The following is a 17265-nucleotide window of genomic DNA, read 5'->3' on the forward strand; positions in this document are numbered from 1 at the left end:
CAGGTTTAGTTTTTAAGTTTCCAAGACAATGAAAAACATTAAGGAATTAAACTCACTGACAGCTTCTGTTTGTTTTGTGGAGTTTATAGAAATAAATAAACCACATATATAATTGATTATTCATATTTTGTCATACATGAAATTAAAAAAAGGACAAATACATACTTAAATACTTGAGAAACTATCGTTTATAGTAATGTCATCTATACAAGCACTTTATATCATCCTATTAGTATATTAAAAAAATTTAGTTTGTAGAATTAACAGTGTAATGATTTCCTGAAATTATGGGTTTAAAATAAAAAAGAAGAGTCATATTTTGGGGAAAAAACATGGTGTTTATTAGGTATTGTATTTAAGTACCATGGCTAGTTCCATACGTCCCTATCCAATTCATCGCTGTTACTGTCTTACTTTGAAAATTCGACCGACGGTAAAGTGGTCATTCCTGTCAACATCCTCTTGACGCAACCTTCTCGCAATGCCTGTCCGTACCTGGCTGAGGCGGGTCCGCACCTTCCCCGTGTGCTCGTCCACCCACGCTTTTGAGCATCGCGCGGAATCGAACCCTTCACGCGGAGAAGCCTCATCACCTGCGCTGTGAATGCTGCCGAAAAGGTACCGGCGTCCAACCGGACTTGATGCTGCCTGGCGACGAGAAGAGAGGGCGGGGGAGTCGCCGCCGTCGCCGCATCTGTTGCCTGGGTGAAATCATGATACGCTAGCATCAGGCTAGCTGTATTCCAAAGGGACGACCATGTTATTTTTTTTCCAAAACACGAATGACATCTCTTTATTTTACCGGACGGTGTTGCGTGTCAGTCTCGTGTTAATATTCCCCTTGGTAGATCGTAGCAAAAACCCGTCGGGAGACGTGAATGTGTAAGAAGGGGAGGGAACGGGGGTTAGCTTGCTTGCTAGCTAGCTGGATGCTACTAATGGACTTGTGGTTGCGGTTGCTGCTGGCTAATATGGACTTGGTCGAGAAGAGGGTAAATGCAATGCGATCGCCGAATCGGGTAGCCAGCTAGGCGACCATGGAGTCTTTCCTGCAGATCGCACCCCACTCTCTGGCCATCGTGCTGTCCAGGGTCGGGGCTGGGGAGGCGGCGGCCGGGACAACCGGGGTGACCGGTGCGCCCGGTACAAGCGGGACGCCCGGGGTGTCGGAGAGCGACCAGTTGCCGAGACATCACACCGGCTATGAGATATTTGCCGATTTCAAAGCGGAAAACGCTCAGCATCACGTATGGAATCAACGGATTACCGAGGCCGTGTCTGATACCTTCTTCCTCGGATGGATAGACGAGCATGTGCTGCTTATCCAGGGGAAGGAGGATCACCTGGAGGTCCTGAGGGAGGGATGGATGCGGAGGTCGCTCAACCCACCCAGAGGATTCACCATCAAATACCTGGGTAAGTCCTCTCATGCCACATTACCAGAAAAAAATGTCACTCTCACATTGCTTTTGGGATTGCCAATTGGACTCCCATGATTAGAGCATCCCCATTTATTTTGTGTACCTTAATTCACGTTGCTGTTTTCATTCTATCGCTGAAAATGAACAATTTTGCTGAACAAGACTTGTGCACCTGTCAACAGGTCATTTGCTCCATTGGTGAATTGTTCTGGCTCCTTCTACATACTGGTATGTTCAATAGGATTTGGGTCAGAGTTTTTACAAGGTGACTTTTGGAATACTGTAGTTGTTCTTAGCTGTTCTTGAGTGTTAGGTCAATGTTTCCCAATTTAGTCCTCATAGTTTCCTATAGCCAAACTAATAAAAAAAATAAAACTGTGGCTGATACTATTTTTTTCACTCGTATGAGCCACAGTTTTCCCCTCAAACAATTTTTACGTTATGTAGCACTGTGAGTTGATAAGATTGTATCTTGATTAATACCTTATCATGTTTTGCCAGCCATGAAAGTACAAATTGAAAATATCTATACAGTATTTAATTTGATTAGCTATCAAACTATTTTTCCTAATTGTACAATCCAGACCCCAATGAAATATGCCCCCCATCCATAGTCTCTTGCGATTGGCTTCATCCCAACCGCAACCTTATCAAGCTTCATAAAAAATGGATGGATGGAATGGACAAGACCGTCATCTGAGCTTGCTACTCGGAAGACAAATTTTAGTGCTGACATTAAGCATCTCGGGTTCAGCTTCCTTAAAAAAAACTAAGACTTTTACTGCCCTCTGCAGGTAATGCTAATGTTTTGCTACTTTGTCACACAAGGCCACGATACATTTATCTGGTCATTACTCCATATTCGTCACCCACCCATCCATCCATCCATTCCTTCTGTTCTGCATCATTCAACCAACATTCCTCTATTTTATTTTTTTATCAGTCCCTTACGTTTAGCGTAAAACCGTGACCGATTGACCGAAATATGTCTGCCGTCATCACGTAAAAGCCAAAACAGTCTGGCCCCACGCAGCATTATGACAAGGGGCAAAACCAGCCTATTGCCTGTGTTGCTGTGTGGGTTGCAGCATTTGGTCAATGTGCGGGTAACTCAAAGTCACACCAAGAGCCTTGAGCTGATTGGCTGGCTCGCTCCCGGAACTATGGTTCCCACCCAATAAGACTCCAGACACGCTGACTCGCATGTTCGGACTCATCAATTCAGCCTTCGCGCGTGTGTGCGTTTTCTATGAATGGCCAGCAGCTCCCAGTTTGTGCAATGGGGAAAATAAAGGGGGTGGGCTCACCACAATACAACCCCCCCCTCGCTGCCCCTCCTCTCCCGCAACACCGAACACAAGCAGAAGAGAGAGCAAGCGGAAGAAAACTGAAGCGCGAGGTGAAGGGAAGAAGACAAAGAGAAGTGGAGACAGTTTTCACCCTGTTGGCGATTTAACCCCGTCATTACATTTTCACATTATGCTAGGGATTTTTTTGCCTTGTTGTTTACAAGACGTCCGCCAGCCTACGTTCAAGATGTCACGTACGAGAGCATTCTTCACCCGATTCGTCGATGATGGATTCTTGGAGCGACGTGGATGGATCGCTGTTGAAGAGAGGAGCGTATTATTTTTCCCGTGGATGTTTTTTGGGGTTTGCCATCCTCCCTCCACTTGCTTTCTTTTGTATTAACGCGCCCTCCCGCCTTTCCTTCTTCGGGCAGGGTGTTTTTGTGATATACAACAGCTCTCCTTACCATAGGATTGGATTTGACCCACTCCAACGTTGCTCCTAGACTTCCCCTTACAGTTTTGGACCAGATTGCCTAAATCTAAAGCGGATTCTCCTCCCCTCTGCACTATTTTTATCCAGGAGGAAAAAAATGGCTATCTTAATAAACCTGCTTTGAGGGCTTACATTTTTTTATTCTGACCTGGGAAAAAGCATCAAAACTGGGAATGTTACTGCATTCCTTTCATCATCAAATCTGATGATTCCTTTGGGCGACATGACCATGAATGTATTTTGTTGTTGTTTTTTTGGGTGCTAGTTTGATTTTCATTAAATGACTTGAAGTAAGAGTTTCTCCAGAATGGAATTCACGTGATAACCCGCAGAGGGGTAGCTTCGAGTCTTATAACTGGCCCCAAGATCCATCTGGGTTGCTTTGACTCCACCTGTTCCACCCGTTTTTTTCTGGGTGCTGAAGATGAAGAAGAGCCAAAGCAGCACATTGAGGCGGGCATGGCCCAGCTCGGAAATGTCCGAACGCTTTCTGTCCACGGCGACCTGCGCCGAGCCTCACAGGAGTCGACGCTCTCACAGCGAGAAGGACTACAGAATCCGCAAACACAGAAAGAAGAACCACTATCCTGCACACTATTTGTGTCAGAGTCCACCTGCTTACATTCACGCAGGTACTGTGCACAGGTTACCACTAAGTTAGAGCTGTCAAAACTGGGAAAATTCAAGAAAAAAAACAAGCAATGTTTTCAGTTTTCAGCCATTTTCGTGAAAAAATAAATTTTGCTTTTGGCTCACCATTTTCACACACCTTGACGATTCATTTTGAACCCTTTGCTACTACGTTCACAAAACCAGAAAGTTAGGCATAGTTGGTTTGATGATATTATTAAAAATTGTTTTTGCCCCTTATGAAATAAGATTTTTGACGTTTGGCAGCTTTGGAGAGTCTGATTTGGCTTGACAGAATTTCTAGAGAGTTATGGACGCTCATTATTCCTGATTAGCTCTTAAGTTGCTATTCAAAATGAATCATCACTCAGATACCAGGAACTTTAGGAGAACACTTTAGCCCTCCATCCCTGATGGTAATTGTTACCATGGATACAATCCAGCTCCTCTGATGCGTTACACTGATGTGGTTGCTTCCATTTGCCGAATGTCGTGATCACAAATGACGTGATTACCTGCTCAACGAAGGCTCTTTTTAGTTGTTGTTTCTACAGTTTTAAGAATCAAACCACTGTTCACATTTTAGATATGTCTGGTAATCTTATCAATGTTTTACGTTTGACATGTGGTGTTTAAATAAGTAAGAACAATAGCCGTATCTTCATTTGGGTCAACTAATAATGCAATTTTGGTAGGTTGGAGCGACGGGGCGGCCATTGTGTTTCAGTCTGGAATGCACTATTATCATTTGAATGTATTCACAAGCATTCATAAGCATGCTCACAGAGCCTTTATTAGTCTCATAGTTACCCATGAATGGCTGAATTGTTAAGACTTTGAATGAAGACTAGCAGCGCACTGCAGGGGAACTCCGATTGTTAGCTTTAAGTCCCTCCAAATTTACATACATTCACTCCATCAAATCCCATATTGGAACAGTTTCTGACTAATCTGCAGACTTGTCCTATTTTATATGAGAGTCCACAACTTGATGATAACTGCTAATAGTTCAATAACATTGACTCCACAATCTAACGGCATCACACTTTAGCTTGGTTATCTGGATTGTGAGTAGTAAACAGCTGAATGGTGCACGTATGCTCAGTCTTAAGCATGTAACAATAGCATGTATTGTCCAGTGACAAACAAGGGCAGATAAGCTCCATAGTGTGCTCTGACTTTTCCTTCCGTTTACCCACACATTTCCAAATAACACCATTCTTTTCACAATAGCTTTGTTGCAACTGAGATACCATCATCATGCTTCACAAATGAGTACAATGAATACTTTTTTTTAAATGTGTACTTGTATTCCTCACAGTAAATGGAAAACATTTATAAGCAAGTTTTCAAAGTATTTGGACAGAAATACCACTGTCAGATATTAGAAAAATGCCTGAACTGGGAAAATACTGTTAAATATGCAGATGCCACCTTAGTTTACACAAAATCTTCCAACACTATGCTTTGTATCCAAAAGATTCCAACACATTAACACAGGCTGGCTCTAGAGGTGACTGTGTAGTTCCCGTCAAAGTGTTAAATTTAGCCAAAGCACCTTCTTTCTTAACACCTGGAACTCAATACCATTGATTTCTACCTAAAATCCCGTCTGTGAACCTCTTGGCCAATCATCTCCAAGCCAAAAATAAATTTAAACTCCATGTTGGGTTTATTCTGTATTGTATGAACTGTATGAACCTAACACTCCAACTCAAATGTATTCCAGAACTAAGCTTTGGGAAATAATGTGGGGCTAATTTATATAGTTTTTACAGTGTGCAACTGGAAGTGTATTGCTAACACATCAGTGTATACGTACGACACAAATATGGAGATTTTACTTCTAAATAGTTTGTTTTGCTTGTTTTTGGGACCTTTTTTTTTTACATGGTATGGAATCAAGTTTATGGAGGAAAAATACAATCTTAAGTGACACCTAAAGTAAATAACACCTCACTTAATACACGATAGTCAACTACGTACCATTAAAACCAAAACCAACCTCACACCAAACAAGAAACTAAATATCAAAACAAGTGTGGCTGTTTGCATTAATCTAATTCAAAATAATAGGAATTCTTATCTGTAATGCACTTTAAAAAAAATCTGCAATCAGCATTTTTTCACTACTTACACCAAATAACAGAGCAGCCTTGAGAGCGAGAAGCCACATTATTAATATTTATAAATGAACTATTTATTATGCAACTGTTTCCAAGCCCCACCAAAATTTGGTGTACGTATTTGTATGTAGGACACCGACATCCAGTAGGCATAGTGCTTCAAATTGGGTCACACCAGAACCCAGCTGCAGTACTGCAACACTGGCTTTTACCCAGCTTTTGCTCGCTCCACATCGCTTTTGCGAGCTCTAAAAACGGAAAATACTTCATATGCGTGTGTGCCTGCCTGCCTGCTTGCGTGTGTGAACGTATGAGCGATGGATGGCAAGAAAGAGCAACTTGGGATGCATTGTCATGGCAACCTTCTCAGCAGCCCGCCCACTAGCTTGTATGTCAGTGAGCATTACACATTGAAAGGGGGGTGGGGGGGTTGCAGACTGAGGCAGTGTGTGATTGGTCACACCCCCTTGTCTTTGTGTGGCGCGGTGGATTGTGGGTAGCACTTGACTGAGTGCTCATTTATGTGTGTGGGAAAATAGGGGAGGGTACCAGTGAGAACAGTGGAGGATGTAACAAGCCTGTGTTTGCTAGGGGCGGGGGAGTAGCGGTGTGTATTTGCCCGTGTGACAGGGGCATGAGGCACTGTGTGTTTGTGTATGTGTGTGTGTGTGTGTGTGTGAGTGAGTGTGTGTGAGGACTGTAGTACCATCAGAGGTAACTGATTTTAAAGCGTCGGGTGGATAGCGATTAACCGAGGTATGTGGCCGTCTCCTGGTTTCATGGCAATGTGTGCTTTTTTTGGGGGTATCTTTTTTTAGCCAGCATCTTAGCATCGGCGAGTTGGCCTGGGGAACATAGCTTAGCATCACAGCCGTGCACAGCGAGTAAGACGGAGTGAGGAAAATAGGAAGGATAGACGGCCCCGACAGACGCCAGTTACATGTTGGCGGAAAAAGTAGGACAAATTGCAAGATGGGGAATGATATAAATGAATGGAGAGAGGTGGAGGGAGGGAGAGCATGACAAAAGGAGGGGGTGTGGTTTAGTGCTGTGGACAAAGGAGGCCGGCTGATTGTTTACTACCACTGCAGTGAGAGAGACATGGACGATCAATGCGCCCCCATCCTGCTTTTAGCGTTCTTTATCCTCACTACTTTGACTCACAGAATTGCCCTGGTTTTCACTAGACAGCATCGCTCTTATTACAACTCCCCCCCGTATGTCTTCTTTTCTCTAATAACCTCCATTTTCCGACAAGCGGGTTCTCTCGCTCGGTCTCAGACACATTTTTTTGGGGAGGGGGGGCATTGTAGTAAAAATGGAGAACGCAGGGCTGCCAGCTAACGGCCACTACGCCGAAAAAAGCCTCTTCTTTATCTGCAGTGGATTTGAAGTCATTCACTGCCACTCGTTGTGATTGAAGTCCAATCCTTTGGGACGAGGTACGTTGGCGGCAAACGTCCGCTGCCATCCTATCCCTATGGCTATATTAACTAACTATTTAGAGGGATTATTCTTTACACTTGTCATGTTGTGTTTAGGTGCTTTGTTGTATGGTCAAATGTTACTACTTTCTTGTTGGTGGAGTAACGTACAAAAGTCTTCCGGGGTCTTGGGTCAGTGGTCATGCTTGATTGAATTGTCTTACCTCAGTTCAGACTGGTAACAAAGTGTTGTGATTTTTTTTCTCTCCTCATTTCACTGCTGAGTCATGGCCTTGTTCTAAACAGGCAAACATTTGGACTTGTGGTCATCAAGAGTCTGGCCACGACATCAAAATTGTTTCCGTGGTGGAGCTGTGATTGCAGAAAGTAGCTTGTGTCATTGCCAAAAGAAAAGAAAAAAAGGGAAGACGGAAGGTCACGTCACAGAAAATTTACACGCCGAAACATTGAGATAGGTCACATAGGCATTTTTTTCCAGTTCAAATACACTAAAATTGCTAAGACGAAGGGTCGCCGAGATATGTACATTTAGAATTTGTCAAAAGTTCAAGCCGTCATATTACTCGACCAATTATGCTGATATTTAACATTTAAGCTCAATCGCAAGCATCAATTCTGCAGATTTCATCCAAACTGGAGATGCCGGCCGGGCTTGGGTCAACTGACACAGAAGGACGCTTTTAATTTTTTGAAGAAAAAGAAGACCTTGTGCACCATTTAATGACTAAATATAGGTTATGATTCATGCCACTCTCAGGACATTTAATGATGGAGCATGGCAGCTGTCACCGTATGGCAGCTGTGGGGTGTTGGTCAGTAGCAGTAGCCTCTTTAACTATGCCGGCTTAAAATGTCTGACCACGTCTCAATTTACAGCCTATGAGCATTTCATAATGGTCTTTTTGCTTATGTGAGGAGGCCATTTCAACATGGTCATTTGAATTTGTTTGTTTCTAGTCAGCTAGCCAGTTTCCCCGATACATCAATGGTTAACTTGGACTTAATCATCAACCAGTCCTTGTGTATATAGACACTTTAGTACTAGTAATGGCGTATATTCATTATAATGGCTTCTCTCTTCACAGGTGATGTGTCTCCCATCAGTATGTCCCCTATCAGCCAATCCCAGTTCATCCCTCTGGGAGAAGTATTGGTATTGGCTATCTCTGCTATGAACTCTGCACATAAGCCTGTCACCCACGAGGCTCTAACGGAACACCTCCAAACATGTTTTCCAGGTAGGAAAATGATGACGATCCAATATCTCGATAATTAATAAGGAATGTCAATTTGTTTTTTGTTTTCCAAAGTGGTAAGTTACATTTGACAACACATTGCAGTTTCTGTTTCCATTTCAAGCTGTCAGTTTCACTCTGTTTACATTGCAGCTTTATTGTGGAAAGCAACAATGGCTTAAATATTGTTTGCTGTTAATCCGAATCAGAAATAGAATATTCTCCAAAATATCATCATTTTAAAGTCAAATTCTTGAAGTATACCTTCAAAGTCGTACTTAAACTATCCCCCTTTAAAAAAAAAATGAAAAAAAGTACTGAATCAATACATATGTTTATGTAATTGATTGAATTGATCGTATTCGTTGAATCTTGAAAGCTAAATCGAGCCGAAGCAACCATTTTCCGCAATTCTCGGCACTGTACACAGTGACAAATATGCCCACAGACTGAAACAATAGCACAGACACATGTTCATGCGCGTCAGTTGGCGCCGGGTTTCCCTCCTTAGTGAACTTGCATCATGTTGCCAAAGCAACTGTATTTGGATGACGTAATGAAAGGCAACACAAAAAGGCACACAGACACACGGCTGTCTGGCAAATGTCATTTGATCCTATTTAATTGTTGTTTAGACCAGTGATTCTCAAATAGTGTGACGGGCCCCCTTGGGTGGATAGCGCTAGCGTGCCCCGCGTTAGTTTGTTCAGGCTCATGGAGAAGTGTACTTGGAATTGTATTTAAAATAATGGTATACTTGGCAAAATGTTTCAATTTCTTGGGCGAGGGTGTGCAACAGAAAATAATTGATTTTGATATTTTTAAATCAGAGGGATTTTACCATTTCAAAACATGATATTTAGCATTTATAGGATATTTAAAGGCAAGCTCCAAGAATCATCTACGATATGTGGTTTGTGATTTGATTCCAATTGCTCATTTTTTGTTAATCAAATGCGTTTGGGAAATGAGCAAATTTGTAATCGGTGACAATGTGACGTTCCACTGAGCTTTATTATGTAAGTATCTACCCACTTCATGTTTCCTCCATGCTTGCCTACTCATCTCAGGGACATTGAGGAGGAAAGGCATCCAATCACTGGATTTATGGCATGCAGAGCTGAATGCAGTCAGACAAAGAGAGACCACTTCTTAGATTAGATTAGATTACTTTATTCATCCCATATTCGGGAAATTTCACTGTCACAGTAAGTAGTAAGCGGGTGAGAATACAGACACAGGAAAATACATTTTAGACATAACCAAAGTGGTAATAAATAAGTTAATAAATAAATAAGTGTGTTGCTGAAATATATATATATATATATATATATATATATATATATATATATATATATATATATATATATATACACACACATATATACACATATATATACACACATATATACATATATAGGAATATACATATACATACATATACATATATATATATATATATATATATATATATATATATATATATATATATATATATATATATATATATATATATATATATATAATTAAATATAAATATACATACATACACATATATGCACATGTATACATACAGTTGGTCTTAACATTCAGTCATTTCTTTTGTTAAAGATAATAAATAATATATAAAATTCCAAATATATCTAAAAAAGTTATAATAATGAATAAAGCCTTACTTGGCATTCGTCTCAAATTAAATTTTCAATTGACTTGAAAATTTGAAAGCATCATTAAAATGAGTTATTCAAACGAACAAATGTTAAAAATGAATCCGACTTTTCAGCATTTAGCAGTGATGCAAAATGCCAGAATCCCACAATTCATCAAAGCTTTCAACATATGTCGGTTAAGCGGCCGATTGCAAGTGCCTTGTGTTTTGTTGTGTTTAGGTTAAATAGGAGCCATCACGCAGCCACTTGCATACCACTTGCATATTAGATTATCTATGTGCATCAAGTTGCATCACCCTGCTTGGGCCAAGAAGCCGCTGTGATGTAAGTGCCAGTAATACCAGACTGATTTAGCGAGATGGAGCAAGAGACAAAGAAGTAGAATAGAGGAGGTTTTAGGACTTGACCCCTACTGTAGGGACAGCATGGGCTATCATCTATTGGTGCATGACTTATTCTTATTTTTTTTAGTTGCCATAGATTTTGAGTAAAAGCTTAAAACAAGTTTAATTTGCATGCAACCACCCTTTTTTAAATGATATGTTTCAAAGTTCAAATCAATATAAATCAACTTGTTTTCAGTTTTGTTGGGGACCTTCCATTTTGGAAATGTCAAGGTTTTTCTTCCAAATTTTTAAGGAAAATAATACTTCCGTTTTGCCATTTTAGACCATAGCTCAGAGACAACTACACGAGATGGCTGTGACATGCACTCAATAGCCAGTCGTTGCCAGAAAATTCCTGCAGCTCATTCAGTGTTGCTGTGGGCCTCTTGGCGGCCCCCCAGACCACTTTTCTCATCCGAGCCTTTCATCAACTTTGGAAGGACATACTGTGTTAATTAATGTCACAATTGTGCTCTATTTTCTGCTCTCAATGAAGAACGTATGCCCTGTTTCCCCGTTTCACCCTTGATTGGCGGCACAACTGAGTCTGGTTCCCAACTGTTTTTCAGGTGTTCCCACACCCACAGAGGAGGTCCTGCACCACACCTTAAACATGCTAGTCCGTGAACGCAAGATATTCCCAACACCCGACGGATATTTTATCGTTACTCCTCAAACCTACTTCATCACTCCGAGCCTAATCCGAACGGGCTCCAAGTGGTACCACTTGGACGAGCGAGCCGCTGACCGCCACCAACATCAGAATCAGCAGACGCAGTGCACCTCTCCTCTCTCCGGCACCATCACGCCATCCACTTCTGGCGGGGTGAGAGATCGAAGTCACCCCAAATCCAACCAGAACCACAGCGTGGGTGGCGGAGGCGTGGATTCCTTTTTTAATAACACCTACCGTGGAGACGACCCCCCCAGTCACCACACTACCCTGCAGCTCCGATCCCCCAAAGACCACCGGGAGGCCTATTCGTCCCCGCACTCGCCGCACTCGCCTCCCCAGCCGGCGGCCGCCACCACCGAAAAGAGCCGCAGCACCCTCGGGTTCCCCTTCAAGACGGACACGCTCACAAAACATCGTGGCGGCGGAGGAGGAGGAAGTGGCGAGCTGGAAAAGCAAGCTGGAAGCGGGACGGCGGGCCGCAAGTTTGGCTTGAAGCTGTTTCGTCTCAGCTTTAAGAAAGACAAGACCAAGCAGCTGGCCACCTTCTCGGCACAGTTCCCCCCCGAGGAGTGGCCTCTTCGTGACGAGGAGGCGCCCAGCCAGCTCCCGCGCCACGTAGAGATGGAGATCATTCGCAGGATTAACCCCGATCTGACGGTGGAGAACCTTGCCCGGCACACGGCGGTCATGAAGCGCCTGGAAGAGGAGCGGGCGCAAAGGAGCAAAGCCTCGTCGGCCAACCACAGCTCCAGGAGTAGGAGAAGCGGGGGCAGGCACAGGAAGCCCTCTCAGGCCAAGCTCAGCCGCTCGCACAGTAAGACGAGGGCGTCCCGGGGCGAACATGGCGAGAGTTCCCATTTGGAAGTGGCCGACAGGGACTACCGAGCGTACTCCTCGTCGCTGGCTCGATCGCCGAGGGAACACGCCCTGGCCATGGAGCGCCAACGGACGCGCCTCCACCTGGCACACAGCAACCCCAACATCCTGGACTCGTCCCATCTCCCGGTCACCCCGGAATGGGACGTGTCCGGAGAGTTGGCCAAACGACGGACAGAAATGCCTTTCCCCGAGCCGTGTCACGGCCCGTCGTCGCACCACTCCAAAGTCCACCGTTCCCACTCGCACACGCAGGAGAGGAAGTCTAGGAATGAACGCAGCGACAAAGCCAAGGAGCGTTCCAGATCCATGGAAAACTCCAAAGGACCTCTGGGAGCCGGCTTGATAGGACCGCCCAGTTACTACGACGAGCGAAGTCGCTACTACACCGACGACGGCACGTTACGAGCCAACCAGGGCTCTTGCCACTACCCGCACGTCACTCCCCCATTGGCTAAGATGCCCGGGGAATCGCTGGTGTTGGACGGGGGCAGGAGCCTAGAGAAATGCAAGAGCCGGGACAGCCTGCCGGCCTACTCGCCCAAACCACAGCACAACTCTGTCCCCCCCGACGGCTACTTCCAGTGCTCCGGTTCTTCCGAGGCCATCTTGGCGGCCCCGAGCCCACTGGGAACTCTTGGCAGAAGTAGCCAAGATGGGTTGAAATTGGGCTGCGCCGACAGGCAAGCAGAAAGACAAACGCCACATCCTCAAGAGTTGAAGGAGGACTTTTCAAAAGTGGGACCTAAAGGGGGCAGCCTGCCTCCAATACCTCTCTCCATGCCAGATGCCCCCGTTTCCAATGCGCGTGCCCCCTGCGCTCAAGAAAAACGCAAGGAGATCTTTAGTAAAGATACCCTTTTCAAACCACCTCCTAGCCTTCCTTTGCCGGGATACAGTTCTCTGAGGAAAACCCCAGTGCTGGCCTCCTCCGCCCTGTCTTCATCCTGCGACGCACTTGATTCCCAGGAGGCCTTTGACGCTCCCAAACCTCTGGTCGCCGCTCCCTCCGCTCTCATGCAGGGGATGGAACCCACCACCACCGGCGCCGCCGAGGCTTCCTTTGACTATTACAACGTTTCGGACGACGACGAACTCGAGGAGGGAGGGACCAAGAGTACGGGGGAGGACGGCAAAAGTGGAGGCGGCGTCGTCGGGATGGGAGGAGGCGGAGCAGGCACCATGCAGTGGCTGTTGGAGAGAGAGAAGGAACGGGATCTGCAGAGGAGGTTTGAAAGAACCCTCACTTTCCCGGGATCGAAAGAGAACCTTCCAGAACCCGGTCAGATTCAGCAGTCGGCGCATTCTGCAAGACTCGACAGTATGGACTCCAGCTCCGTCACTGTTGATAGTGGTTTCAACTCACCCAGGTAAAAGGCCGGCCGGCGTTTGACAGGTGGCCATATCTGTTTAAACGAGTCCAAAGGGTTTTTGATTGGTGCACACTTTCTGAGACTTTTTCTGTTTGCAGAACAAGAGAGAGCCTGGCGTCCAACACCTCGTCCATCGTGGAGAGTAATCGTCGGCAGAATTTAGCCCTGAGTCCCGGCCACTTGGGTATTGCCAATAGCAACGGTCCCCCCTTCTCATTCCGCGCCATCCCAGAACCAGCTGGCAGCCAACCGGAGAAACTCCAAAAGCCTAACACCTGCCTTGCATCAATCACCAGCGTCTAGAGGCCCAGCGATGAAGGACCAGAGGAGGTCCGTCCGTCCGACCCAATGGACTGTTAAACGCGCCGACTGTCACATTGACTGAACCGGTCGGTCGGTGGTGCCGCCACGTGACCACTGTGGAACCATAGCCGAGAATACGTACAAACAAAAGGAATTTAGACTACCATGAAGACTACTCTTTCATAGCCACCCACCCAAACCCCCACACACAAACGGGCATGCACCATTTCGCCGGGCAGACTAACCATGTCTTTTCATCGCCTTGTGTTTACACACCGCTGTTGTGTTCTTTCACTTGCGTGGGTTCGACTTTGCGTGAGCGCATGTATTCGCTTTGCGTGACTTGCTGGGTGCGTGACGTGCGGGACATGGTTGTGTATCAGTAATATTGAATCTCAGGTCATAGAAATCCTACTCCCATTCCAGCTCCTCCACTGGGGGTCTCGGTCCCATGGTGTAATTTCACACCCAACGGTCTGAGGTTCTACTAACTATACTCGCTTTTTTTTCTCATCACTTTGCTTGAATATAGCCAACATGGATCAAAAAGGGGGGTTTGGGAGATTGGGATTACTTACAGTATAGAACGTGTACACCGTGCTTTTAATTCAAGTATGCAGATTGTAACGTTAAGCTTGAAATTGGTTCAATACCCTCAATGGAAGTCTGTGAAATGGGATCAGTATGGAGTGTTTTCACAGTTGGTTGGATTCTTCAATGGTCAATGCCAGGGCACTTTTATAACATTCGAAAGCAGATGTTGAAATTTCTTGAATCTCCATTTGGGGTTTTGAAATGGACTGAACGATCTTGCCATGTCTTTGCTTGATTTTTGGAATCAAACTAGAATTATTCATCATGTCCACTGCCCCTAAAGTCTCCCTAAAGTGTGCAACTTTCTTTTGGTACAAGCACCCAAAAAATATGATGGTCATTTTAGAGGCCTGGAAATTCAAGTACTAGTAATATCGGTACACCAAGGACAAATGTTCTCTGTTGTTTGTAAGGCAAACATGATCTATACTTATTTTTTGCTTTCGTTTTCCTGAGCTTAACTTCCAAAAATAACATTCCAACACACGTTTGGCTTTTTCCCCCTAAATATTTATAAATCGGTCTAAATCTGTTTGTAAGAATCTCCTTTGTGGTGATGATCCATCCTACCTCACAAGTATCTCATATCAAGATGCTGATTGCACACACTCTTAGTGCTATCTAATGTGTGCCCTCAGGTGACCGCGATAAAAGGTCACTTTTAAGTGAAAAGTTTTATCCCACCGAAAACAATCAAATATAGAAATGATTTGAGGAAGCATATCTCCAGAATGCCTAGGAATAGAATGTTCCTTTCTTTAGCCAAAGCCATCTTCTAAGGCTTTTTCAGACATTCAACTTGGCCTGGCAACCACATCTGCCCACAACTTCCATTGGCAGGCAGCATGTTCACCTTCAAAATCAATGGAGATCAGCCACCCAGACAACTGCTGCAACAATCACTTTGCACAACCAAAGAATTTCACAAGAATTTCTCAGGAAAGCTCATCGACATGCCCCACGCCCTCGTTTGGGGTCTCCAACTTACTGATCCAATACCCCATCCAAGGGGTTTGGATTGTTAGCAGCAAACACAATTAGCATTTTACCCATTGCACAGACATACCTTGATACGATTCTAAGGCCCTTTCTTCTGTCATTTGTCCACAGCCATCACCTCATGTCTCAGTGTAATAACAAATCGCCAGTTTTTGGCATGGCCATGTCACCCATTGAAGACTTTTGTGATGATCTGGATTGGCGTACAAAGGATTGAAAAACAATTCTTGCTGGCCAAATTGGTCCATTTGAGAGGAGTAGCACAACATTCCATAGAACGCCATCACTAACATGATTAAATCTACGTGAAGTAGATGTGTTTTAAGGCAAACCCCTGCAATAAAAACTGCAAAAAGGCACATCTGTAGGACCATGGCTGCATGTGAAATGTCCGATGGATCATCTCGAAAAAGGAATAATGCTCACTAACAGATTAGGACTTATTTGGGAACAGTATTTGATGGAAATGACCTAGCGCTAATTATTCCACAAAAACATTTGATTGGCCTGTCACCAAAAGATCAACACAAAACAACCTTGTATGTTGAGCTTTGACACCAGCTCATAAAAAAGGGAGCAAAAACAAGTGTTTTGTTTGGATTTGTAATTCTTCATTTGTATTGGCCTAAAAATGCAAAGCGCCAAATTAACTAAGAAAATGAAGCTGTCAGCACACTTGTAATGATTGTGGAGGCATTCAGTGGACATGACCAGTAATTCTGTCTTTTGTGAACATAACTTGCTCCAAGTTGCAAGTTCATGACATGGCATGAGAGTATGAACAAATCACAGTTCTGGGTTTGAATGCAAAAATGAGCAGTTGTGCTGGTATTTTGAATGTCCGTTTGCATTTTGGGGTCGGCTGGCCAAAACGAATCCATTCAAGTGTCGCTCACGTAGCAGGTTTGCCAATTTCATTCTTCTTCATTTCAGTATTTTTTCATAGCCAATGAAACATTCCTAAATATCAACTTGAAGAAGTTTTAAACCCGTCCATTCCTAGGACAAGCTCACCCGTGCTTTGAAGGCATTTTGGTCATATTTCTAATCCGACAGGGTTCAAATCTAGTACTCAGCCTCTTTGTGACAAACTCACGTCCATCCCAAGGCCGACCACACGGCGTATCCCATCGAAGAAGTTTAACACAAGGCCGAGCGGGAGGACACGTCGACTTGTTTGCGTGGCAGTCGAGTTACACTTTTAAAGGCTGGGCTGAAACCAATCGGAAGGCAAAATCCGGCGGTGCTACGGGGTCTGTCCCCGGTCGGAGATCCCTCCCTTATGCAGCCATCTCGACGTGGTCGTCCCCCGAGCTCCTTTCAACTACCTCCACAACGGCAAAAACGCAGCCCATCCTTTCCACGATCGCGCCGTCATCAGCCTCTGGCCTGTGAATGTCTGCACATACAGTACACACGCTACGGTACATACTACACACTCGTACACATCCAAGTGCTGGACTCCCTGACCTTTTATTTACCTTGGTTGAATATCCGTCCGTGCGTAGCTGCTAATAAGCGCGTGAGCCCAGTGCAAAGAGGCACGGGGAAATATCTCTCAGATTGGGGATATGCACATTGTAAAGTTCCACTTAAAGCTCTCTAGAACACCAAACCCCAATATATATATATTAACATATATATATTGAAATGAACTTATGGTGTACTACAGCTTTATTATCTTCTCTGTACCAGAGTACTGACATTTGTCTTTTTTTTTCATACGTTTTTGCTCTCAATGACATA

At 44.4% G+C, this 17265-nt stretch overlaps 1 protein-coding gene across 5 annotated transcripts; it reads left to right on the forward strand.

Annotated features, from left to right (window-relative positions):
- Positions 1-470: 470 nt before the first annotated feature.
- LOC144207313 (storkhead-box protein 2-like) lies at positions 471-16122 on the forward strand. Of its 5 annotated transcripts, XM_077732716.1 has the most exons (5): positions 1328-1416; positions 1604-1649; positions 8493-8645; positions 11268-13620; positions 13722-16122. In XM_077732716.1, exons 3-5 carry the CDS (start codon positions 8513-8515, stop codon positions 13924-13926), a joined length of 2691 nt encoding a protein of 896 aa, XP_077588842.1. In that variant the 5' UTR covers positions 1328-1416; positions 1604-1649; positions 8493-8512; the 3' UTR covers positions 13927-16122. The 5 variants fall into 5 exon arrangements, with proteins under 5 accessions (XP_077588837.1, XP_077588842.1, XP_077588839.1 ...); XM_077732711.1 differs by lacking the exon at positions 1604-1649 and having other exon boundaries at positions 471-1416; XM_077732713.1 differs by lacking the exons at positions 1328-1416; positions 1604-1649 and adding an exon at positions 1709-3838.
- The last annotated feature ends 1143 nt before the right edge of the window (positions 16123-17265 follow it).

This window comes from Stigmatopora nigra, chromosome 14, assembly GCF_051989575.1.
Source record: "Stigmatopora nigra isolate UIUO_SnigA chromosome 14, RoL_Snig_1.1, whole genome shotgun sequence".
Taxonomy (NCBI): Eukaryota; Metazoa; Chordata; class Actinopteri; order Syngnathiformes; family Syngnathidae; genus Stigmatopora; species Stigmatopora nigra.